This window comes from Oculina patagonica, chromosome 6 (genome assembly GCF_052425735.1).
Source record: "Oculina patagonica isolate OP01 chromosome 6, crgOcupat, whole genome shotgun sequence".
Classification (NCBI taxonomy): Eukaryota; Metazoa; Cnidaria; class Anthozoa; order Scleractinia; family Oculinidae; genus Oculina; species Oculina patagonica.
Window position 1 is genome coordinate 20,112,203 of NC_135763.1, and position 26,070 is coordinate 20,138,272.

Below are 26,070 nucleotides of genomic sequence, written 5' to 3' on the forward strand. Positions count from 1 at the left end.
GGGAAATTTAATTTACACACTGTAATACAGTCAATCAGTAGGGGATTGCTTTAATTTCATAATTCATGATAATTCTTTGGGAGCGCTTTAATATCCGAAAAGGGGTGTATATAAGGGTAATTTAACTTTCATTTAGTATTTTACCTTTTTTTATTAAGTGTTCTACCGTACGGTCGTAAACGCTGGTTTTCAGATCTTAAATTACATTTTAAGCCTTTCACAGCACAAAATTTTTAGCATGGAAATATTCTTAGTAGTAGAATTTCTATTACAGAAATTTCGGATCTTTGCAGAGATATCTTTTATCAGATTGTATCGTCATATTTTAAACGCCCAGTAGCTCCTGCTATTTAAGAAAAGTTTCTTAAATATCTAAATGTTTCATTTTATGTCGTCATTTGGGTGGTAGATTCGTGTGATGAATGCACAACAACAAAGGCGCGCTAAGGACACTGGTTGACGTGAACAAAAAACTTCCAACTAACTAGCCTGTGTTGCAGACGAACAAAACCCCGGTATAGGACTATACCGGGGTTTTGCAACGCAGGCTACCAACTGACTAGATTTCATATCAATAGGCACACACGGAGACTATGTCATATTCGCTTATCATTAATCTATCCGTTAGTGACGGTGAGTCAGTCAGTCAGTCAGTCAGTCAGCCAGCCAGCCAGCCAGCCAAACCCAACTCTGCTTTCACTCCTTAAATTCCCTCAATCCTCTTACTACCCTCATGTCAGTTAGTCACTCAGTCAGTCATTTAGTCGGTGGTGGGTCGGTCGGTCGGTCGGTCGGTCGGTCGGTCGGTCGGTCGGTCGGTCGGTCGGTCGGTCGGTCGGTCGGTCGGTCAGTCAGTCAGTCAGTCAATCAGACAGTCATCAGTCTTTCTAACCACATATGCATTCTGAAAACACTATTACATGTTGTTTTTCCATCGGTTGTTGTTTGAAATTGTTTCAGGATTGCCATGCATCCAGTTATACTACACCAAAAGTGGATGAGAAACAGAATTACGACCTCATATCCTTGACAGAAACTGGCGGCAAAACAACGATGAAATTTAAACGTCAGTTTGATACATGTGATAACAACGATAACAGAATCGAGGTGGGACTTATAAATTTATTGCTGATTGATTATTACTTTTAATAACCATGCAGCGTCGGTAGTACGACGAACAACTTCAGCTAATTGATTAGCAAAATTTTCACCGCTTGAAACGTAAGGCTCGTTGTTTTCAGTTTTCTCATACGATTTAAACTGAGCTACCGTCAGGCTATTCATGAAGTAAATAATATATATGATATTAATTATGCTATGTTATTATCCAACTCTACTTCGTAGAGTACAAATAACGCGCGAAACGAGTACAAATATCTCACGAAATTTGTACTCGTCTCATACGCCCCGACCGCGCAAAAGATTTTGAAACGTTGGAAGTCAAGATTTTGGAGAAAGAAACAGTTGTATAATAAATCTCTTATAAGACATTTTAGTGTGTAGTATCGCTGTACATTTTTACTTGCCAAAATACTACAAGACTTGTAAAAATATACAGCGACAATACGCACCAAAATGTTTGATAAGATATATTTATATAAGGATTCTTATTTGAATGATACAGTCACTTTATTTAGCCTAAGTAAGTGTAGACTTTCGAGGGAGGGAGGTATTTTTTTATATGCCTATGAGTGCGCTTGATGGGGTCCCATTTTTGAGCTTCCAGGTCTGCGTTGCGGTCCCAATTTTGAGTTTTTATTGTCTATAACTTGGGAAATAGCATGTAAAATTTATTTATTTTTCTGCTTATCTAACCTCAGTAATGTATGAAAATACGTAGTGGGTGTTTAGGGTATCGTGGAAAAAAAAAAAAAAAAAAAAAAAAAAAAACATTCTCTTTACTTTCGGTTTGAGATGAGGTTTACCATTTATTCTTTAGTCTGAGGTAGGGTAGCAAATTTAAGCTTTTCTTAATATAAGACGGGGTAGGGTTTGTTAGACCCATCGGAGCACTCCCCACCCAAGTATCCCCGGGAGTGGGGGGTAGAGTTCTGTGGTGTTAGTAATGACACGGGGTGACCCAATCTGCATCGCTGTCTCCTTTACATAGAGCAAAGGCGCAATAATATAAATGAGAGGTACATGATTGACTCAAGTATGATGGTACACAGACTTCTTGTTTATTGCTTTGCTTGACCATTTGAACCAAATTCAAATCCAATTTTATAAGCACCAGAGGATAAATCTGCTCTGGTCATGAGATAGTTAGGGACAGTTATGTCACGTAATTTAGAAAAGGTACCCGTGAAACAAATTGTCTTCAATTTGCAGGAAGGAACATCCAAGGTCATTTTTGCGTATCATCACTCAGACCCTACGGCACCTGATTACTTTCCTAAGCACACTAAGAAAGGCGCTCGCAGTTTGATGCTGTTAAACACTGGCAAAAGCAAGCCAAACCTACCCGCTAACTTGACGTATCTCGACATTTTGAACAACCAAGTAAGATCTGCTTTTTATTATAATCATGCAACGTTTTTAAGGCTTTAGCTTTGTTTGATCATTTTACTTTTGAAGATTTGCTACCGTATGCGTAGCCTCGGTCTGGCATTCGGAGTAACATGAGTTGTACCAGCAAGGAAGTCTGATCCACAGGGCTATTGACCCATTGCTGCAACATGTTCACTCACCGGTGGGTCGCGCATGCCTCAACTGATGACGGAACCCTTGGTTCTTTTGCTAGATATATCTATTTCCTAGTAGGAGCCTTGTGACTATTGAGAGGGTGAACTAGGCGCTCACTTTTCACGTTTCCATCTTCCTTATGTCACAGTAATCCCAACCCATATTTCAGTGGAACACAGTAAGGTCACCTCTAGGATGATCGAGGCGTTATCCATCCTTCCCCAGGAACACTGTCTTATAGGCTGAAGTAAGCTTTGTAAGATTTATAACAGTGTTATTGCTTACAGACTAAAGTGCCAGATGATGGAACGGTGTATTGGTGCAACGTTTTCGAAATTTCAAGGATGGAGAAAGATCATCATGTTGTTAAGGTAATCATCTGTGGTTATGAGGCTTATGTGCGGTGTAAAACGCACCAGTAGTGTCATAGACCATTACTTATTCAATTGGCCTTTGGTGGTCTATCTGGTTTCCGTAGGAATAATGGCATACATCAACAATAAACAAGGCAAATAAAGCGTTACGCACAAAAAATAACGGAATATCTCTAAAACGTCCTACGTTGTCACAACCCCTATTACCACCTTCACCCCCATTTATACGTTCAAACTACATTTATATTTCAGTCCCTCTTATAACACTCGCATATTTTTCGCATGTTTAGTGTAGTTTTGCTTAAATCATACATGTACCATTTCTTTTTTAGGTGGAGCCAATAGTGCAGAGAGGTCACGAGGGACTGGTTCATCACATTGTGTTGTACGAATGTCCCGACAGTTTTCCAACTTCTTTTTTGAATCATTCCGGTCTTTGTTATGACGAAGCCACTCCTGAAGAAATTATGAAGTGTGCTGGGCAATCAGTAGTTGCTGCTTGGGCAATTGGAGGAGGGTTACGATTTTGCGTAATTATTGTTCCAAGTCATAACCAAGAAAGCAAAGGAAATGCAAATATGTCAGCCGTAGACAAATTTCCATGACATGCATATGGCTGTTTAAAAATTCCAGAAGTTTCTGATGTTTATTGTCGCAGAAGGAGATACTCTATTATGTTAATTCAGCTCAACCCGCTTTAGACTTTCTATTTATCTCCATGGTAACAAAATGAATAAAAAAAAATTCATTAAGTGTCTGATATATTTAGCTGTACAGATAAAAGCTAATAAGGGACACTAATCTACTAAAAACTAAGCTAAAGAACTAATAATAAGGCTAATTATACATTCATTATTCCGATCTAAAATCATGACCGACAGAGGTCACAACAGTCACAATTATTATCCAGAATATTTGAAATGTCGAATTTTCGTATGGCGTTTTAGAAAGAGTGAAGACTGGGAGATTGTTCTACCTTGTTGTTGAGTCTTTTCTATAGTCCAGGTCCGAAGTAACTCATTGAATGTTTGCCTTACGAAGTTTACAGTACTCAATCTAGGTATTAAAATTAAAGTCTTTTTTCGCAAAGAATAACTCGAACTATTTAAACTAATGATTTCTGCTACATTGGTAGGGGCGAGCTTGTTCATAACTTTATACAAAAGAAAAGCAATATCTTGCAGAGATTCCCGCTTTAGAACACGTCATGTGATATAATTAGTACAGGTTGATATGGGTATATTTCTTATTCCACAGAGCTTTCACTATCCTGAACACGTGGGACTTAAAATTGGGACCAACAACACACCAAGATACCTTGTTATGGAAACCCATTACGATAATCCAGATCACAGAAATAGTATGTATACAAGTTTTAGGAATTATCTAACAGCGGTTTTTTGGGTTAGGTTTAGGAGGACGTCACTTTTCCTAGGCTACGCAAGGTAACTGCAAAACTGTGACTTAATTTAGTCAACATAGCAACCTCAGTTATACAACAAAAAACAATATAAGAGCTTAAATTAAGCATGAACGTTATTTGGAACACTGATATGGCTGCCGTGACGTCATGTAAAAACTCTTTCTTGTGATGCTCATGTTATCCTTCGCACTCTCAAATAGCTTTGTCTCGTACTGGCCGCTTCATGGACAGGAAATCGTGCCAATGCATATGTCTATTTTAACGATGATTGTTTGTGCCGCTTTTGCGGCATTCAAATTTTTCCGTATACAATTCCTACCACGTATACGGAAATGACCACATGTAATCGACACAATTTGATATGTTTTGCTTTCCGTGAACTTACTAAACGTGAATTTCCCATAGAAAAGAATTCCAGTAGCTCACATACGCACTTGTACAACAGTCTCTAATATATAGCATAAGAGCCTATCAAAGATATTTTATGTCAATGATCGAGTCTTTATTCCATCCGATTTCCAGACTTTGTCGACAGCTCTGGTCTTCGCTTGTGGTACACCAATGAGACCCGTATGTATGACGCAAGTACCCTATATGCTGGCTGGGACGAACAAACAAACTTTGACATGGCGTCAAATTAACACTCCTATCTCGCATTATCTTTATTAATAGGGTTTGGAAAAATCACCGCTGGCAGGACATAAAGTGAAAGTGTTTGCAGCTCTTCTTCATACACACCTCGCAGGTACAGACTGCATATAACATACAATTTTGGTGTGAAACAAGATCTAAGAACAAAGTCGACAAAATTCGCTTACCGGTTCCAAGAATGATTTTAATGAACTATAGAAGTGTTGTTTTTTTACTTTTAAGCTATAGTGCCCGCCAAAAATTCTATGGTGGGTTAATATAAAAGGCGGCAATAGGCAATAATAAGTAAATAAATATGTGAAGAAGTGTTTCTATTTCTGATATTGCCTCGGTATAAAAACTTTTTGTTTGGACACAGCCCTTGCATTGTTTTATTCCACTTTGTTATTTACTACCATAACAATTATTTCCACTTTATACGAATGCTACGCTCCTTATTTTGTAAAATAATAGATTATTTCCTCCTAACGGGCTAAGAACGCGCTTGCAGTTTTGAAGCATGTACTGAAAAGCATAAAACATCGATAATGTGCTTTTACAAGATCATGCATTAAATAGATCATTTGTGAAAACAATAAGACTTCTCATTATTGGTTAACCTCTTGGTTATTAAGCATAACTTACAATTAATTGTTGACTTGGTGATTTGCGCGCTGCTCATCAATTCTCAGCCTGTAGAAACCTCGAATTCTAATATTTGAACTATTTCTCATTGAATACTTTGAGTTTAGGTAGGAAGGTGAAAGTAAAACATATTCGGGATGGACAAGAATTGAAAGAAATTGTTTTCGACAGGTCAGTTGATGAAATGTTTCGTTTTCACACAAACCTGTACTGTCCATTCTTTTTTTATTATTAAGTAGTACTAATTGGTAAATTTAGAGCTTTCGTTACCTATAGAATGTTGTTGCTCACATCGTGAGAAAATGTATTTTTAACGCAGACAAGATTACGATCGCGTCGCCTGCTCAATTGTTAACCTGCTATAGAGACGTCTGAGTTTTTGGCCAAAATGTTCCTGTGCTGATGAAGAAGCTTTAAAGTTGTGTTTCGCATTGGTTGTTGCTCGTTTTTTGCACGCAAGAAACAGTCAATCGGAGAAAATACAGTGAAGAGTAACGATCGGTGTCTCTCGATGTCGGATAGAATTGCATGCGCCCATCTATCTAGCCTGCGTGCAGGCTCACCTTGGGGCACGCACGAGAGCTACACGCACGAGAGCTACACGAGAGCGTGTGCCCCAAGGTATATTCGCGCGTGCCCCAACGTGAGCCTGCTCACTTTATTGGCGCCACTCCCCGCCTTATCGCTACGCTCGCGACTCGCGTGTGCCCCAAGGTATATTCGTGCGTGCCCCAACGTGAGCCTGCTCGAAGGCTACCATCTATCAAGATCAATTCGGCTACTTGGCTCGGATAAATTCTGCCAGCAGAATTTCGAGCTGAATGCACTACTCGCTGCATTCTGACGGCAGAAGTACGCATTTTTTAGCAGAATTTTAACCGAACTCGGTTAAAATTCGGGAACATCAGTAGCAAATAAAATACAAGTTAAAAACCAAAACTGAAACACTTATCTTATCACATAACAATAGCTATATACAGCATTATCGGCAAGCATACGCCAATTTACGAGCAGAATTTATCATAGCCTATTACATCCCTACGTATATTAATGAACGCTTTTAATTAGTTTAATTCCTTCTATTAGTTACAGTGAAAATCATAAAACCGTGAACACTTTTATTAAACTTGGAAATGAAAATTGTTGCAGAAAACCATCAAATGATAGCTCAAAATGGCGGAAAAAATGTTAAAACATGAACAGTAATGTAGTCAAGAGTTTTTTGGAACAGTTTGACAACTAGTTTCTCTAATTTTCCTTTCTAAGTATAGTTAAAGTGTTCACGGTTTTCGTATTTTCACTGTAATTTAATTATTTTATTACAACCAACATTGTTAAAATTAATAAATTACACGTTCTTCGCAGGAATATCAAATGCTAAAGGAGGAGATCGAGGTGATTCCTGTAAGTTATAAGTAATGTTATTATTTTTTGTTATAATTGTTGTTGTTGTTGTTGTTGTAAGATTGTTGTTATTGTTGTTAATTGTCTTCGATTTATTTTGGTCATCTTACTTTTTTCTTAGGGGGATGAACTCATGGTCCTGTGTACATACAACACGCAATCTTCACAGGATTTGACTTTTGTAAGAAACAAAAATTACGCAGAATGTTCAATAAACAGCTAATGACTATAGCTTACTTGTTTTATTGATAAAACTTCTGAAGTAATCGTAGCTAATCGTGATTCCAGTCGGAACAATACGGACTAAACAACTTGTCAGCTAGTTAGCCAGTCGAATGGTCGCTCGGTCAGTCAGATATCTGTCTGTCTGTCTGTCTGTTTGTCTGTCTGTCTGTCAGGCAGCAGTCAGTCAGTCAGTAAGCCGGACAGTTGGTCGGACAGTCAGTCTGCCATGCAGTCAGTCAGTCAGTCAGTCAGTCAGTCAGTCAGTCAGCCTGTCTGTCCGTCAGTCAGTCAGTCAGTCATGCATGCATGCAGTCCGTCAGTCCTTTAGTCAGTAAGTCATTCGGTCGGTCAGTCAGTCGGTCGGTTGGTCGATCAGTCAGTCAGTCGGTCGGTTGGTCGATCAGTCAGTCAGTCGGTCGGTTGGTCGATCAGTCAGTCAGTCGGTCGGTTGGTCGATCAGTCAGTCAGTCGGTCGGTTGGTCGATCAGTCAGTCAGTCGGTCCGTTGGTCGATCAGTCAGTCAGTCGGTCGGTTGGTCGATCAGTCAGTCAGTCGGTCGGTTGGTCGATCAGTCAGTCAGTCGGTCGGTTGGTCGATCAGTCAGTCAGTCGGTCGGTTGGTCGATCAGTCAGTCAGTCGGTCGGTTGGTCGATCAGTCAGTCAGTCGGTCGGTTGGTCGATCAGTCAGTCAGTCGGTCGGATGGTCGATCAGTCAGTCAGTCGGTCGGTTGGTCGATCAGTCAGTCAGTCGGTCGGTTGGTCGATCAGTCAGTCAGCACGTCAGTAAATCAGCCGACTGCGGTCGGAGTATTCTGATGATGACTTCAATTCAGGTCATTGAAGGTTCCTCGCCAAGAATAGTCCTTTTCAGAAATACGCTTACTCGGACAAGCATACTAGAAGAACCATACTAATACTTTTGGACTCAAACCATTTACTTAGTTTGAAAATAATAACATAATTTGTTACCATTTCTCAGGGAGGTCTGGGGACTAGGAATGAGATGTGCGTGGTTTTTCTGATGTACTACCCAGCAGTTGATTTAAAAAAATGCTCCAGTACGGATCCAACCGCATTTGGCAGCGTTTACTTTAGACATTTCTGGTAAATATTTTTTTGCATTTCTTTTGACAGATACTGCTCTGCGTATAAAATTGTATGTGGAATGATTGTGTTTTACAGTTTTAAAAATTCATGTAGAAGAAGTCCAGATTCATGGGCTCTAAATTGCAATTTCTGTAACATAAAGCGACTCAGGGTTTATTTTCCAGATCGTTTTAATATGTTAACGAAACTTCCTTTTTCAGAGTTTCATGAGGCACCAAGAACAATCCTAAACTTTCCATCGTACATTGTAAGCCTGAAGGACAAATCATTAAACCTGTTTTGAGTAAAGGGTTTGAACTATTGTGAAGATATTTTATGTCGTTTCTTCTTTCAGGAACGGTCATCAATTTCTCAACATCACCCCGGGAACATGGACTGACAGAATGACAGAAGAACTGCGACAAGCTTATGAAAACGCATATATATAATAAAATAAATATTAACTGCCAGGGCTATAATAGCCAAAAAATCCTGGTAAGTTTTGGTGAACTACGTTGCTTGTTAGTTGCTTTCTAAACGTAATGTTATGAAATAAACATTATTCCCAAACCTAAACTATGCCAAAAAGTACAGTTGAACATCGACGAATTGTGGTTAAAACAGTGGAACATGTTTCCAAACATTTGTCATTTTTCTCGCCGAATGCCGGAGCTTCTTCAATATTTTTTTTATGTAGCTTTGGTACAATCTTTTCCACTGAACATCACAGAATAAAGGATTTGTAGTTCCTCAACATTTAACCTGTTTCATTTAGAAAGGATAAAAAAATCACAAAGTTTTTCGAAGTTGTTCCTAAAATTACCTTCCTTACAGCTGTGTTGTTGCAAAAGTCATTGTTTATCAATGCGCTCGCTCGCCACGCAACCTCCGCATAGAAGTCATAGAGGGTAGGTTATTGACACATTGAAATCGTTGCAGCAGCAGGAAGTCATACAAAGAGTCAGAGTCATTAGCGGGACGCCTAATTTTGATTTGACTATTTTTTTCGCTTCTCGCCTCGCCCTGCCTCCTTCCCCCGCGCGTATTTTTTTTTGCTTCAAGCTCGGCGAACTCTTCAAAAAAAAATTCACTTTAAGCTCGACGGACTCTGCGAAAAAATAGGGACTGCTCGTAGTCTAGTTTTTACAGAAGGTGTTTCCGTGGCAGCCATATGTTGACAGGCGTGTTATTCCAAATTTATATTTACCATCTTTTTTAGATATTTTCCTGATTTATTTTTTTTTTCGTACTTTCAGGACGAGGATAGTCATTGGAAACCAAGGATCGCTTATTCTTACAATCCTGACAAAGGTCCCTGTGTTCGCAAAATTCACAACGAATTCGACGAATTCGAGCCGCGCAATGGTGGTGACCTCAGTTACACTATGATGATGGTTTTACCGACTGCTCTTATCACCACACTTTACGGATTGTTTTAAAGAAGCTGTTTTCCAGGATAGCGTGACTTGAAAAGTTATCATTGTGACTTTTTCTAGAGAAAGTTGTTGTACAAATGAAGTGCAAATTGAAATATGACTTGGAGATTCCGTGGGCGTGGTAAATAGTAAATAGAATTAAAATTTCATTTACCACGCTTACGAAATGCCCAGAAACACATAAAAAGAGTATATGATTTTGAAATTAGCGAATGCGTTATTTTTGTAATGTCTGTCGAATTCACGTTATTTGAACACTTTCGCAAAGATATGGTTTCAGTCCTTTTTGGACGACTCCAAGATTACAATAAAACAAATTTACAACCAGCTCTTCATTTAGACAGCCAGGCTAAAACAAGTTGTGCCTGTGCATTAACTGTAGCTTCTTCAGCTTCTTAGATATCTTTGTCAAAGAACACTTACCCGGAATAAAAGTTTGTATTCGATGAATAAGTATTAGCTAGCTACAATCTTGGACAAAACTAGTTGGAATCTGAAACGCGTTTTTCGCATTTTTCATAAATGTCCTGACATGAAAGTGGTTAAAAGTATTCAATCCCCCCTCTCACCCTACTCAATGTTGTTTCTTGGGGTTTGCGGTTCGACAGGCTTTGTTTTGAAAACACTACAGCATTAACAACATTGAAACTCTGCTACCTAAATTAGTGTTCATTTGCTAAGTGTTTGAACAGTTTTGTCCAAGATTGTAGGCCAGGTTGAGCAATGTCTTTTGTATAAAAGCGTTTTTATTGCTTATGTATTAGTCGACGCCAAAACTGGAGGAAAGAAAATATAAACAGAAAACCACACTGAAAAGCTAAAAATCTGAAATCAAAATTCACGCCTATCCTGGATTAGTTTAATCGACCCAGGTCTGTTTATCTTGGCATACACGTATAAGGTTTTGTTTGGCAATGTAAGCACTTTGGAAGTCTGTCCAAGCGACAGCTGTTCAGTTAAGTAAAACAAATTCTACAGAATGACCTGTTAAATGTTCGAGCTTCTGATCTCATTCAAACTTAACCCTTAGTCGATTAAATGCCCGTCCGTCCGTCCGTCCGTCCGTCCGTCCGTCCGTCCGTCCGTCCGTCCGTCCGTCCGTCCGTCAGTCAGTCAGTCAGTCAGTCAGTCAGTCTGTCAGTCAGTCAGTCAGTCAGTCGATCAGTCAGTCAGTCAGTCAATCGATCAATTAGCTTAGCTTTGATCCAGCTTAAAACCACTCTACGATAATTTACTTTTAGTATATAGCTATTTATTTTTCATCCTATTCAAATAAATCACTTCATGTATCAGTTTGAACATTCTGCTTTCTGCTTTCTGTTCTATTGATGATACGTGAACTTCTTCCAGCTTAACCTGAAACAATAACACACAATAACGTTATTAGTAATGCACATGTTAGTACAAAATTGCGATTCTCCTTTAAAGTAGGGGCACATGTACATTTGTTAGTCAAAACGTATTACTTCTGCAATCATTCAGTCAGGACGTGATTACATGTAACGTAGCTAAAGACAATGTCTGCCTTGGCCAGGTGGCACATTCAGCCGCGGAGGGTTTAGGAATACTCTCCGTGGATTGGATGCTAGGCATTCGCAGGGTCCCACCTCCTCATTAAATACCCCGGTACCCATTTACACACCTTCAGAGAGAAAATGAGAGGGTAAAGTGTCTTGCCCGAGAACACAACTCAATAAGCACGGCCAGGGCTCGAAGCTGTACCGTTCACCACTTGGCCATCGCGCCTCCTTGTAACTAAGGAGTGACAAGGAAATTCTTTCATACGGAAATAATACCTCTGGGTAGGCTCTTACCGAAAGTGCTCGTAAAAAAAAGCATTAAATGCTAAAAGAAGTGCTCGTTTTTTGCCAAAAAAGTGCTAAAATAATGCTAATTTTTTTAAAAAGTGCTCGTGGGTAAACAACATAAAAATGCTAACTTTTTCCGATTTTTTTATCTTAGAATATTACATTTTCAGATTTTCAGTAACATTTTTCAACAATAAAATGTAACGATCAATGTTTGATGTCAGAGTACGCTCTCGAGCTATCTCTGCCTTGGCTGGTTGACTTCCATTGTTCCTCGAAGACAACGTGGATGACGTCATCTTGGAAGGAGTGTGATGGACTAGGTTTCTAGAAGGCAACCACTGACGTATCAAACCTATTCCCCAGGCCTCATCGGCTTCTTTGACTAAAATGAGGGCATAATGCATCTTTGGACGCCATAAATAAAGTCAGATTGTGCTTTTTAACACAACAGTCGAAAATCCAAAATAATCCTAGCAGCGCTTTTTGGGATAAAATGTAAAAACAAATGCTCACGAAGCCAAATAATGCCAAAAAAAGTGCAAGCACTATCGGTAAGAGCCTACCTCTGGGCCCAGTTGTTCAAAGGGTGGTTAATCGCTATCCAGAGGATAACTGTCATACATAACCTACTTTGCTATCCACCAGATAGTGATTTATCCGGTGGATAGCATTAACCACCCTTTAAACAGCTGGGGCCTAGAGCTTATATCAGCCCGTCCTTTATTATTTTTAAATCCAAGGGTATATTCTAGCGAGAATGCATGCTAATTTGTTTTGTTTTTTGTAAACTACACAATAGCGACTGGCTATTCCCAATTCTCTAAGACGATAAAAAATAATTGACCTTTTTTCAAATGTCGCTTACATAGTCTGCAGGTTGATCGGCAGTATTTTCTCATCACTTTCTGTTTGCAGCTGTGGAAGAACAACTCACGGGTCTTGCACCAGCTGCGGCTCTTACGGTTCACACATCGTCCACGCTTCTCATTATCGTTCATAACTGATAGGATATCTAAAAAAATAATATTGAGCGATTAGAACAAGAATGCCCAACTTTTCTTCTGGATTACACCCTACGTCTTGACGAAGACCAAAAACGCACAAGAAAAGCCTGCTGGGGGGGGGGGGGGGGGGGGGGAGAGCAGTGAGATGAGGGAAGAGTAGATGGGGACATAGTTTGGCCGTGTGACCCAGACCGTCCCATAACAATTACTTGTAGAATAATTGAGACATCTAATAAGTATCGACAACATGCACAAAGGACAGAAAAAGTAATTTTAAATTTAACTGACATTTAGTTAATGTTTTATTTTAAACAATTTATACATGGAGCTGTTTAAACAATCTTATCTATGAATTGAGACGTTTAGCAGACGGTGCCATGACAATTTAATTAGAGAGTTGCAATGTCTACACTGTTTGTTAATATCTAATATACACTGCGTGTGAACATGTCAAACTGTATTATTGTTCCATCTAGGCATCATTACCTTGAATTGGCCATGTTCTTAACGAGCAGGGGACTGGGTACGAACATATTTTTTCTTGGTACGAATATTCAATATCGATTGAATTGAAAATGGGGCACATCATCTAAAAGAGCATCCAAAAATTAGTAAATTTACCGAATTTGATGGTTATTGGTTTAAACGCAAAGGCATGGTACACTTTTAAAATAAGAGAACTTAGTATGGATTGGAGGACGCCTGTCCCTCCAATCCAAACTAAGTATACCATGCCTTTGGGTTTAAACCAATAACCGTCAAATTTTGTGAATTTACTAATTTTTGGATGCGCTTTCAGATGACATGCCCCATTTTTCAATTCAATCGATATTGAATGTTTGTACCGAAGAGAAAATATGTTCGTGCCCAGTCCCCTGCTCGTTTTGAACATGGCTAATTGTAAACCACTGTTTTCTAAGTCGTCATTCTGGCGATATTAACTTTTGAATAACAACTGGCATGGATTTTTTTTTTTTTTTTTACAGTGTGACTACTCCAACCAAGGCCACCCAAGCAATTTCTTCACAAAATAAACAATAGTGTTCAGTTGCATGTTAAAACCAATAAAAATGGTCACAAATTTATTGCTTCTGCAGCTTGCAGCTGGTGTAGATCCACAATTTGTGGGAAATCTATTGTTAACATATAAGGTTTTCATTCCCTATTTTGCACAGATTTTGTAAGGTGGGCTTGGTTGGAGTAGTTGCACTGTGACAGTTTGCTTACCCTCGAGAAACTCTTTCTCTGTAATATCACCTACTTGGTCATCACGAGGCTTTGCCGCGGCAATACCAATACAAACAAGGACAACCAGAACAGAAACTACTCCAGAGTGAACCATGTTCAGTTATTTATTCAGGGTTGCTGAGGAAGCAAACAAACAACATAATCAGCATGATCATCCAAGCTTGTTTTCAAGTCTGGTTTAGATCTGGGGTTTTAGTTATTGGCTACACACGTGATCAGAAAATAAGCTGAAATATTTATAGGCAAAAATTTCACTGAAAATTTGTTTAAAAATACATTAAGAGAACAACTTCGAGATAGTTCATTTAAAATATTTATAGGACATTGCCTGTTTTCATTTAAGCATTTTGTTGTACAAGTGTTTTCCGTTAATACAGATATCATTAGTTTTAAATCGTTGCAGTAAAAATTTGTCAGGTTTTTTTTGTCTCAAATGAAACTTTAATCTTTCTATCAAATTTAAAAACTACTCAGATATCTGCATACGAACTTGTACTTATGTTTATGCGCTGCTGCTCTCACTGTCTTCATGCTTATACCTGTGCTTATGCTTATGTCGCTAGTGAAAACCAGCCCTTGTGTATTAGAAATATAATTTGATTTGATGCATTTTCTACAGTCTATTCAGTCTATTTCTAGTAAGAAATAGGAAGTACAGGGATCACTATATGAACGTTCCATTCAGAAATGATTTGGGCAAGATATAAAACAATATGCTGAAGGAAAAACTCTCGGTCTGCGTCATTGAATAACTAAATATTGAATTATTTTTGTTAACTCAGTTATGACATAAAATCTTTTGAAGAAAACCCAAAGTTACGTCAATGAGGTGTAGAATAAGAAAACAGTTTACAACAATTACCTGATTGGAAACTCCTCGTCTTCAGTGGATAGAAATGGATGAGAATTTGCACTTTGTGATTATATGGATGAGCGTTATCTCGTCACTACAGTGGCAGCCAATCCAAATCGATGAATCCTCGCTGAGAAACAAACGCTAATCATTTGAGGTTATGAAAAACTTGTCAGAGAAGGACAAGAGAAAGCAAACATTTCGTTGACATACAATTAAATCCGCCTTCCTATGCGATAATTTGGTCACACTTGGAAAGTAAACTTGTTAATGAATTATAACTAAGTCGCGATTGTTGTGTTTCAATTTGATTTCCTTGATAGGACAAGCAATATGTTAAACATATTGTTCCATAATTTGGTCGAGATGTTTAGTAAATGCAGGACTGCATGCCAGATACATGGGAAACTATGAACTAAAGAACTATACAAGTGTGAATTAGCGTCAACTAATTACCATATGGTGTTGACACTCACTTGAAATTTTAACAGCTTGATAAAATATAAATGTTGTGGCTGCTATTTGAGTGGTCAGGATGTCTTTTATTGCGCCGCATAAAAATGACTCTAAGGGCAAAATAGCAATGCTACTTTCAAACGATCTAAAAAATCGTACGATACCATTAAAGAAATAAATCATTTGGAACTTTGTTCTGTTTGGTTTAAAAACGGACAAGTCACCACAAAATGGCAATACTGCCAGGGAATTTGTTAAAAATCGAAAACTGTTTTTGTTGGTGGTGTTTCTTTTTTCGGCGAGTGCCGAAAATGCTGTTTAATTTCCAGTTGTAACAAAGATAACGATAGTAAAGATAAAATAAAAAATAATAAAGAATTTAGGAAGTGGAGTCCAACAAGTCAAAATAAACGGCATGTAATGTCTTTGAGAGTGGGAGGTTGTTTGCTTTTTGTTTGCAAGTATGAAAATCAAACAGAAGTATCTAGATGTCCAAATGAAACCAAACTGGAATAAATAAATTAAAAACACAGTGACACTGATATGGCACATGTTCGTGGTCAGTAAGGATTAAGACAACAAGGAGAACGTATCCGTTACATTGTAGCCAAAAGAGGCTTTGCGATCTCTTGAACGTCTCCTTCTGTCACAATGATGCGAGAGAAATATGGAGGATTTGGTAGAAGAAATCCAAGCATAAGGATAAAGGCATTATCGACGTTCTCATCTTCTCCAGAATCCAATTCCCCCTGAAGTTTACTTACATTTTTTATAATTGAAATGATACTAAATTGAGGCTTATTATTTCAATTATGCAGCAGCAGCAGCAGCTGTATTTTGGTATCGGCGCGAAATATAATGGGCAAAGCACTGGCAGCTCAGGTTTTGTTAAACTGACAGTGGGCGTGCTATCGCGAATGGACGCCTACAGATCATTTTGAATCGCAGGATAAATCTTTTTGTACTGTAAAAAGCTGCTTGACAATGTCTCTTCAATTTCCGTGCTGTAGAACGAGTTTGTAAGACAATGTTTTCTTTGGATGACAAAGATAGACAAATTTTTTGGATGAGGCTTCAAAAAGCAGAACAAATCATAACATTGTAGGAGAAAACATTTTGATTTATAACAAGCGTTTTAGAATTTTTTCGATCCTGGACCCTATTCCGGATCCGTATTTATGCAGAGAATTAGGTTCGTTCCTTGCCATTTACAATTATGAAATAATTAACCAAGGCTGTCAATTGCACTTGGAAGATGCGCTTTTTTTGCTCTCCCAACCTTATTTTCGCATGCATCCATGAATCGATAAAAGAACACAGGTTTATTCACCTTTAGCAGATTCCCTGGGGACAGGCGGCAAAAAGGGAACCGTAAATTATGCAAACGACACTGGTTCAAAGGAGGGAACGGAAGGATGCCGAAAATTATATTGTTTTAGATCAGAAATAGTTTTAATTAAAAAAAAAATCATGATAAAAACGCCACATTTTGCGGATCATTGAGGTCTGTGGATGTATCGAATCAGCGGCGTTTGTAAATACCGCATCGAGACGCACAAAACGGAGATCAATATATGTCATACATTATATTTCAGTTGTTTTTGTTGCCTTTCTTTTTCAGTTAAGTTATAAAACTCTCGAGACATCGCATGAAAAAAACTTGAAAGCATCGATTATTTATTGATAGCTGTGTGTACAGTTTGACAACAAACAAGTTCCGAATTTCAACTTTCAAATTTATAAATGTCTTACTTAGTTTTCACCTAATTAAACCAAAGGAGGAGCAACGGTTTTTCCTCAGACGTAGGTGGTATTGAGGTAAAAAATAATCCTGTTATTTCGTTTCGCGGTCCTCGGAACTGCGCTGTCGGAAAAACAGACTGAATCTTTAAAAAATAAATACTTGCACTGGCTATCGCTTTTAGTCATCATCGTCCCAACCCTGGATGGGTATGTGGAAGGAGCCATAATCTGCGTAGCCGGTTCTGCACGTCTCTTCTCGCGCATCTGCTTCTGTCCCAATTCTTTACTTACTGACTACCAACTGTGATTCTACATGAATGCTGGACTTGTGGTAGCACATGATTCACTCCTACATGGTGGCAATAGTTTGGATCATCTGTTTCAATGAAGCAAACAATATGAGGTTTCCTCTTAAGAATCAACGGGCGGATAGCATCGTAAGGGAGTTCCACCCTCGTAAATTGATCAGCAACCGGTCTTAGTGATTTCAAATGGGTCTGCTTTCTGACCTCCTTTCCTTTGTTCAAGCTAGTCTCGCACCTCCCCTAGGAACCAGGGTCTCAAAGGGGTTTAGGGCTCCAGGGCTCCGGGCTAAAAAATGCAGGGCTCCAGGGCTCCAAGACGAAAATGTCAGGGCTCCAGGGCTCCATATCACCTGCTTTCGGGCTCCGGGCTCCACTATGATCAACAATATAAAAATTATTTTGCAACGCTAAATCAAGTCCGCAAAATAAAACGTCCACAATTCCGACCAGTTTTTTAAACCCAAGAAGCCGGTTATGAAGATATACTAGTTATGCAACGCTTTCGAGTGGTATACTATGGAATATCCCACGAGTCACTTGTATTTTCTCGGTGTACACACGAGCCTTTAGGCGAGTGTGTATACCAAGAAAATACAAGTGACAAGTGGGATATTCCATAGTATACCACGAGAAAGTGTTGTGTAACTATTTTATACCATGCCATAGAAAATACGCTTACTAAATTTCGTCGAGAATAAGATCGCAGCGCACGATGGGAAGGTTGAGTTGAATACCGTCGAATATACAACAGCTTTCCTGAATTCTGATTGGCTGTATTTTCTATGGCATGGTATAAAATCACGTATACTTGTACTAAGTACTATCCTCTCTTCAGATTCTGTTTCTTTGTGGCAGTTTACACGCACAAACATACAAAATGCAGTCATAAAACAAGAAAAAAAATGCAATCTGGGATTGCGAATGATCAAATTTCAAAACGCTGGGCTCTGGGCTGCGCGGAAAATTTCTTAGGGCTCCGGGCTCCGCAGCCAAAAAAGGATCAGGGCTCCAGTCAGTAAAATGATGGGGCTCCAGGCTCCAAAGCTGAAATTTCAGGGCTCCGGGGCTCCAGGGACCCCCCCCCCCCTTTGAGACCCTGAGGAACCTCCAACCTGATGTCATGACCAACGCAGTGACTCTCGTTACTCTGATCCAGCTGGAGTACTTCAAGGGATCCATCCATGGTTCGGAAACATTTGATACAAATGTCATCTTAGGCTTTGCTATAGCGGCGTTGGCAATCTGGAGAATTCTGTTCTTCGCTGATGAGTTTCTTTTGGGGCAAACTTTCTGGTTCATGACACAATTATGCTGACCAACCGATGACTGACAGTCAACTGTCTTGCATGTACAGGAGTTGCGTCATCGGCACAGTTCAGGCCAGCTGGAGCTTGACGCCACTGTCCAGTTTTGATGTTTCTCTCAGATTCTGTTTCGCAAGATAGTCTAGTACCTCGTGGACTGTTCTTCAATCCAAAAGACGACATCCTCACTCAATGTGTCCAAAGGGTGCAGGCCTCGAACAGAATTTGTAACGGAACTGTTGTGCTAGTTTCCTCGACGGTCCAAGTCCTAATACTGCAGCCATGAGTTTTAAAAGGGATACTTACTTGTCGCTTTTGTAGGGTTTACCTTGGCATTTGCTACAACAAGCAACGTTGTTACTTCTCCACTCTCATATTCATGACGTGACTACTGCAAATGCTAACTGTGAAGCATCTGTCATTATGTTATTTGAAGTATCAGTATCTTGGAACCTGGAGACAAGCAAGCAGTCTGGCATGGAACCATTATTGGCATCTCTTTTTTTAATACATTCGGAAATTAATCGCTTCTTGCATTGCTATCCTTGCTATGATTTTAAATACCATTCGTCTGGAAACGTATGATAGTGAATTGTGGATTGTGGTCTTTTGCATGTTTCGACCTTAATCTTTTTATCATCTCAATGTCGTTCTTTATCCGATTCTTGAAGGACCACTATGGACATTCTTCGCCATTTCTTCGCTCTTGCATATGCATTTAAATTCAGACATCTGCACCCAGCATTCATTAACATTCCATGTGAATTTTATTTCGACCTTAATCAGTCAGTTTTTTCTACAGTTTATACAGTTTTAAAACTGTGTGGCTGTCAGCACCGCGCTATCAAAGAAAAACAAATTAAAAACTGGTACACTTCATTGAAAGCAGGCAGTTTTATATTTCTATTTTGACCAAAAGCAACAACAATTTTACAGCTGCCCAGTGTACCAGTGTACCAGTGTACCAGTGTACCAGTGTACCGTTGATTCGGGTAATAAAAGATGCAGTTTGCTGCACTGCACGTGCGTGTACATGATCTTGCCCTGTTGAATCTCTTTCTCCTGAATTTCTTTTTTCCACTTCGAGTGCTGATATATGTTAATTCTTTCTTTATTCAACTTAGCTATGGCTAAATTAAACAAAAACAGACTATGTATTTTTAAGAGTACTGCCGGTAGGCAGTATAGGGCAATTAACGAACAAAATTTTCTGCAGTGAAAACTTCTACCAATAGTTTAACAGTTCTGAGTGCAGGCGTGGACTGGCTAAGAAATTGTTTAGTAAGAAAGCGTTCAACTCTAAATGGTTACAGTCCAAAACTTTATCTTGTTTGCACTTGTACGTGATAACAGTCATTTGGGAGAGGGAGGGGAGTTGGAGTTTAAGCAAATGGAAAGTGTTTAGTGCTTGTTACACACAACAAAGCTTTATTCACATTTAATTACAGTAATATGATCAAACCAATTCAGCAAGGTCTATTACAGTAGTCGTTGCATATAAGTTTCATCTTGTCCGGTCGTAGACATGCATCATTAAAGATGGCTTCATACAAGCAGTAAGAAAGGTCACGTGGGTCAGGACAGCCAGACATCTCATTATCTAAAATAAATAACAAGCAAAAATAATAAGAAACAATCAGCTGTTGCCACGTCACTTGCACTATCTCAACCCTGGTTCGCGCCAGTTTTATAAGAAATGATAAGTAAATACAGTTGCTTGTTGCTTGGCCTGCGTAGCAAGCGTTCCCGGCTTGCGGCAAGGATTGGAGGAAGATTTGTTTGATTGTTGAGTGACTTGAGTGTAAAAATATGATGGCTATGTTAGACCGTGATAACTTCCGAAGTCTGTATTATTATTAATTTAGCTTTAACGGTCGACTGCAAAGCCAGGAGGAACAGGCTTTGCTAGTATTATTAGGTAACTTCACTTTAGCGGGCTCTTAGAATTAACGTCACAGAGACGTGTTTATCAATACAAAACACTAAAGCATACAATTTAACAGCAATAGAACGATATTTACTGTCTTAACTGTGACTAAAAATCAAACTGAAGAAACCTTACGCTCATTCAAAAAGTCAAATGTCTCACACTAAAATTAATGTTCTCTTCAGTTGTTTCAAGTTGACGCGCAACGTTATCATTAAAAATAGTCCGTGAATTTGATGAAATTGCATCAACCTGCGAGCTTAACTTTGTTTGAGATCAGGCCACTTGGGTCACAGAAAAGTGTTTTTCGTATTAACCAAATTATATGAGCTTTTTATCGGGACAATCAAACTGCCCGTAATAAGCACGCAGTTGTCCGTCAAGCGGGGTTTCGGTATATACGCCAACACACCTCAAATTTGTCGCTTCTTAAAAACGCTAGCTGTTAAATATCGGCATACGAGTCGATCTCGGGAACTGGACGGATGTATTTTTAACCAGGTTCAATAAGGCAGCCAACACAGTCATATTCTGGACTCCCTTTTGTCAGCTGTCTCGATCATGACAATTTACATATTTCAACAAATGGCAAAACATTAAAAAAATCCCTTTTTATGGATCCAGCACTTAATAAATGTTTAAAACATTTCTTTAAGACTCCTAAGATGTCTTAAATAATTGAAAACGTATAGCTCGTTTGAATTGGTCTGAATATTTTATCACATATCATAACATATAACATGGTCCTGTGATATACGTTTGTCCGATTATGAACCGCCTTTTTGTCATTGTTTTTCAGTTGTTGCCCGAGATTCATTCGAATCAGTGTTTTGACTAAACCTTCTTTATTTAAGCTTCTTCCGGAATACATCAAGTCAAGTCTGTTTTGCGATCTGTCTTAATTTACCTCCGTTAAGCCGGCTTTAAGTGTAAATATTTTTTGACTTATTTCTGTATTATTTTATTTTATATAACCCAGTAAATTTTTATTTTGAATTTTCGGACTGTTATCTTTTGATTTTCCTCAGTGAATCAGACTGATTTCCTGTTTAGGATGTTTTATATGATGAAACTTTATCATTAAAGGGTAGTATGCATGGTAGAGACAGAAAGGTAAAGCCGCCTTTTAAACCGTTTTTCCGCAAATGTTGGTAACATAAAACTGCTTTGTTATATACAATTTTATTTTACTTCTTAAAGCATAATTAATATGTGTACCTCTACATGCATTTTATACAGGCGTACATGAAGAGTTGTGTCTTGTCTGTAAAATTATCATTTTCTGAAACAAAACCTTTTCTAATGTCTTCTTTCTGTTATTAATAATGACTTTTATGATGGTAAAATAACCCACCTTCAATCAGTGACCCTTTTTCTGCTACATCTTGTGATAAAACTGTTTGGTGAAATGGAAGAGCCCAAGCAACAACCATCATTGAAGCAAGTACAGCGACCAGAAATGTGTTTGACAACATTGTCAAGCGCTTAACATCAACCACTTTGGACAGCTGCTTGAATAAAGTCAACGACAGAGACCATTTTAACTCTACAACCAAACCTAAATTAAGCGGTTTTTTTATTATCACTTTCCAATAGGTCGGCAAATTAACCCGCGGCTTTTTTTTTTCGGACGAAACGTGTGTCAGTGTTATTTAGCAAACCGGAAACTATAGTACTTTGTAGTGAGCGTACATATCATCTTCGATATCTTTATCAAGAACTGATTTACTGTAGGCCGTGGAGGGTGAAATGTATTATTCATTGCCGTTAAATAAAATAACTACTGAATCTCAAGAATAAACAATATTTTAAACAAAGGTTAATGCAAGGCGCAATACCTGTTTCGGTGAGTTGTTTGATATAAGAGATGTCCAAAAAGAGAAAAAAAAATTCATGAATGGAAAATGATTGTATTTGATCACCAAATAATAAAGAATTATTTAAGGGACTTTTTTGCTCGCCTAGGAAAACAAATTCTTAATTTCAGAGTGATTTAAGGAAGAAAAAACTTCTTACCTTTTGTCGGATGAACGCGGTGGCTTGTGCGGAGATGAACATTAACAATTCTATTTACTTTGCTGTCAGGATCATTGTTTGAGTATGCACCTGTCGAGGTTATTACTTCCATGTTTCTTATTGCACCACTTCCTCAATTGCATTTGTTTAGTCGTCATATACTCCAGTTATTTGAAGTGTTTAACAGGATAACTATGAAGGATGAAGATAAAATGCAAATCATTAAGTTAATATGTTCATAGTTCTGTTTGGTCTATTTTTGCTTTATTTAACTTTCAAAACTCGTAGCTTAAATAAATTATTTTTCTTTCAGAAGAAAAAGAAACAAGTCAACTTACATAGGTTGTATAAATAACCAAAGAATTGTTTTGTTTTAGTGGTATATGTTTTTTTACGTCGACTCTTATTTTCGGATGTTAATTCTTTTCAGAAACGAGTAGTATTAACATAATGTGCCTGATCTGCTGAAAATCTTACAAACAATGGGGATTTTGAAGTGACGCTACTTGTAATGTTTGAAAATTAACTTTGGATTGCTGAGACCTGAATTACCTATAACGTCATTTTATCCCATTATTAGGCTGTAATATTTCCGTAAATTGTAGTATTTCTTTTATAATAGCTACGTATTTTTATCACCAAGGGCTAAGGCGAGTTCAATATATATATAGAGATATATATTGATCCCACGCTAGGTAGTTAACGAGACGAACATATATCCACACGTAGTAGATAAGAATATAAGTCACGTACGCGTTTGTGTGTTTGAACAGCCCACGAGTATATTAAGGATATATGGCATGATATTCTAAGTCATTTCTCTTATTTACAAAATTGCTGAATTTAAGGAAACCAAAAATAGTAGTTTTCTAAGAGAGAAAAAAACATCAAACAAGTAATAACAAACAGAAAATAAACAAGGATAGTTACAAAGTAGGTAGATTTAGAGGGATTACAATCGAAAAACTTAAAAAATATATTAGCAATTCAATGAAGAGCTTCTTAAACTGTACGTGACATAAATTCTACGTAGGATAAAACGTGTAATGTTTTGCGGGTAAACTCAACGTAAAAATATGTCGAAAATGTGGTAAGAGATGATTTATCTAAAACAACCTGGAGTTTCAAAACTTAGACTTGGACCTACTGCAGACCTGAGTATCGATGTTTATATGTTTAGTTTAGAGCATATTAGTAGCTTTTGTTTGTTGCGAGTTGTAATTGGCTAGGAAAATATGAGGGAGAAAAGAAAACGTGGCGAACTAAACCATCCGAGAGGAAACTGGGACTAGTTTCCTTCGCCCTCATCTTCTCCCACCCACCCGTCCCTCCAGATCTCTCGCTCGCTCGCCTAACTTTCTAGGAAAGAAGAGTGTCTGTTCGCAGTGTAGGACTGAATAATATTCTAGTATAATTGCTCTGGAACAAGACAATGCTGAATTTTGCGCCATCGCATTTGTCTCACTGAACAGTGGAATATAGAATTGTTTCTTACATGTACGTTTTCTTTAAATCGTGCCTTTTATCCGGCCCTTTTTTTTAAATTTTTTTTAAACAAAAAAGGAAATTTTTTTTACAAAAAACCCCCCCCTAGGGGGGGGGGGGAAACTGGTGCTAGTTCCCTTCGCCCTCATCTTCTCCCACCCACCCGTCCCTCCATATCTCTCTCTCGCTCGCCTTACTTACTAGGAAAGAAGAGTACCTGTTTGCAATGTAAGAAATTATATTCTAGTATAACTGTCGCATTTGTCCTACTAAGCAGTGGAATATATATTTTTTCTTTCATGCAACGTCTGTGGTATTAAAAAAACAACAACACAATATTAGTACGGGATAACGTTTGGCTTTTTATCGTGCCTTTTATGCCGGCTCATTCTCTATAAAGTGGGCATATATATACAGGCATTATAAAACAATGACAGGCAATGACAGGTACATTAACATGCGTGCGATACATGATACGTGATCTTAGTAGCAGCTCCGGAAAAGCCGCTATGCTTGCTTACGTCACGACTTCTCTCTGAAGCCTCCGGCTCCGCTACATGGGATGGATAATACCTTCCTCATTTATTGCATGATTCATGTAGTACCACTTTGAAACTCACTGTGTCTGTTCTTAATTTTTGACATCATCAATCTTTAAGCTCATTTGTCTTATTTCGCTATGATTGAGTTTATTTCGACGTTTGATTCAACTTCTAAATGTTAAATTGTAAAGATTTCAATGCAATAATTCCAATCGTTAGGATGTAAACATTTTTATTATTGTTCAAGGATTATCATACGCTGAAAAGAGGTATCAGCTCAACTGATAAGATATCAACAGGACACAAACGAAGCAAGGGCGGGGGGGGGGGGGGGGCGGGGCCGGGGGCGGGGGCGGGGGCGGCGGACGTCGTGGCGCGCCGTCGGGTTCGGCGGCGCGGTCGTTCGGCGGTCGGTCGTCGTCGGGGTTCGTTCGCGTTCGGGTTTAGTACATGCCCAACTAAACTGGTGTGTTTTACATGCAATATCCGTGATGTAATTGAGATTATTGAGAATACATTACTGTACGCTCACTACACTAGGCATTATCCTACTTTACACCTCTATTCAGTAAACAAACAATAGCTCAGCGGAGGCTTTGTTAATCCAAACAATCCAATTTAATTTATTTGTTTTGCATTCAGAGATACTTCTCTTTTTTTTCATTTTGTATATAAATCGCCGATGCTATCCACGTTCGCTAAGGCTTTGTTGCTTTCATCAATTCTCTAAATTTCGATGCACCGTGCTCACCGTACTTGAAGAAATAACTTTAAGAATGTGTTAATAAATTCAATGTTATAATAAAGTCGCTTTTCCAAAGACATGCTTTTACTCTTGTCTTGTTCGTGGCTAATGGAAACAGTAAAATAATATTTCATTGCACGTTTCTAGTTAATCATGTCATATACAGTACTAAAACACTTTCTGTTTACCAATTAACGCTATCGGCAGTTTATAAAACAATTCTGATTAATCCTGTTACTTCCAGCCATCCATGTGGATTTTCAAATTGTACTTGTTTGCCACAACATTGTTGAGATTGAAAATGTATGGTTCATGTTTTGATGTGGTATCGATGATGGGAACCCATGTTGTTCATGTCATCGTGTTAAAGATCTGTATCTTCCACAACAAACACTTTAAAGGTGACACTGTTCAAAGTATATTCTTGCACCGTTAATCGTTCTTGTTCTTGTAGTATCTGTAGTAGCACCCTTGTCGTTTCGGACAGACGGTTTCTACATGGGACTTCACGTACGCGCCGGTTCCGTGATGATCCCAATGCTACTTTCGGAACTGCTTTGAATTCGAAATCAGCATAATCGCCTTTTCGGTCGCTCAATTTTGACCCCACAGTTTCTTTAAGAAGATCGCTTAGGGCGGGTGAGCGAGTTGGCGATAACTTCTTCATGATCTTTTTATCTTTTGACATCAACTGCAAACTTTCTTTCAGGAAATATATATCTA

The 26,070-nt window shown here is 38.5% G+C and overlaps 2 protein-coding genes and 1 long non-coding RNA gene across 5 annotated transcripts; 1 reads left to right on the forward strand and 2 right to left on the reverse strand.

Moving 5' to 3' along the window:
* Nucleotides 1-775: 775 nt before the first annotated feature.
* Nucleotides 776-10,367, forward strand: LOC144657920 (DBH-like monooxygenase protein 1). The gene is made up of 11 exons (XM_078518261.1): nt 776-1,107; nt 2,332-2,502; nt 2,973-3,056; nt 3,392-3,576; nt 4,316-4,419; nt 5,005-5,111; nt 7,123-7,161; nt 7,283-7,342; nt 8,366-8,490; nt 8,828-8,967; nt 9,729-10,367. Exons 1-10 carry the CDS (start codon nt 898-900, stop codon nt 8,919-8,921), a joined length of 1,179 nt encoding a protein of 392 aa, XP_078374387.1. The 5' UTR covers nt 776-897; the 3' UTR covers nt 8,922-8,967; nt 9,729-10,367.
* Nucleotides 10,368-11,138: 771 nt separating this feature from the next.
* Nucleotides 11,139-14,979, reverse strand: LOC144656993 (uncharacterized). Of its 3 annotated transcripts, none has more exons than XR_013571432.1 (4): nt 14,834-14,979; nt 13,951-14,088; nt 12,564-12,719; nt 11,139-11,264 (listed from the first exon to the last, which is right to left on the reverse strand). It is a non-coding gene; the product is annotated as an uncharacterized LOC144656993 (long non-coding RNA). The 3 variants fall into 3 exon arrangements; XR_013571433.1 differs by having other exon boundaries at nt 12,585-12,731; nt 14,834-14,965; XR_013571431.1 differs by having other exon boundaries at nt 12,564-12,731; nt 14,834-14,965.
* Nucleotides 14,980-20,048: 5,069 nt separating this feature from the next.
* On the reverse strand, nt 20,049-22,624 carry LOC144656867 (uncharacterized). The gene is made up of 3 exons (XM_078517112.1): nt 22,576-22,624; nt 21,914-22,067; nt 20,049-20,232 (listed from the first exon to the last, which is right to left on the reverse strand). The coding sequence occupies exons 1-3, from the start codon at nt 22,615-22,617 to the stop codon at nt 20,099-20,101; spliced, it is 330 nt and encodes a 109-aa protein (XP_078373238.1). The 5' UTR covers nt 22,618-22,624; the 3' UTR covers nt 20,049-20,098.
* Between the last annotated feature and the right edge of the window lie 3,446 nt (nt 22,625-26,070).

Coding starts and splice junctions, on each gene's coding strand:
- LOC144657920 (XM_078518261.1), top strand. CDS start 898: ATGCATTCTGAAAACACTATTACATGTTGTTTTTCCATCGGTTGTTGT. Junction 3,577..4,315: donor GCTTGGGCAATTGGAGGAGG/GTTACGATTTTG, acceptor TCTTATTCCACA/GAGCTTTCACTATCCTGAAC. Junction 8,491..8,827: donor GTTTACTTTAGACATTTCTG/GTAAATATTTTT, acceptor TTCTTCTTTCAG/GAACGGTCATCAATTTCTCA.
- LOC144656867 (XM_078517112.1), bottom strand. CDS start 22,617: ATGTTCATCTCCGCACAAGCCACCGCGTTCATCCGACAAAAG. Junction 22,068..22,575: donor CCGCGTTCATCCGACAAAAG/GTAAGAAGTTTT, acceptor TTATTCAAGCAG/CTGTCCAAAGTGGTTGATGT. Junction 20,233..21,913: donor AAAAGGGTCACTGATTGAAG/GTGGGTTATTTT, acceptor TATTTATTTTAG/ATAATGAGATGTCTGGCTGT.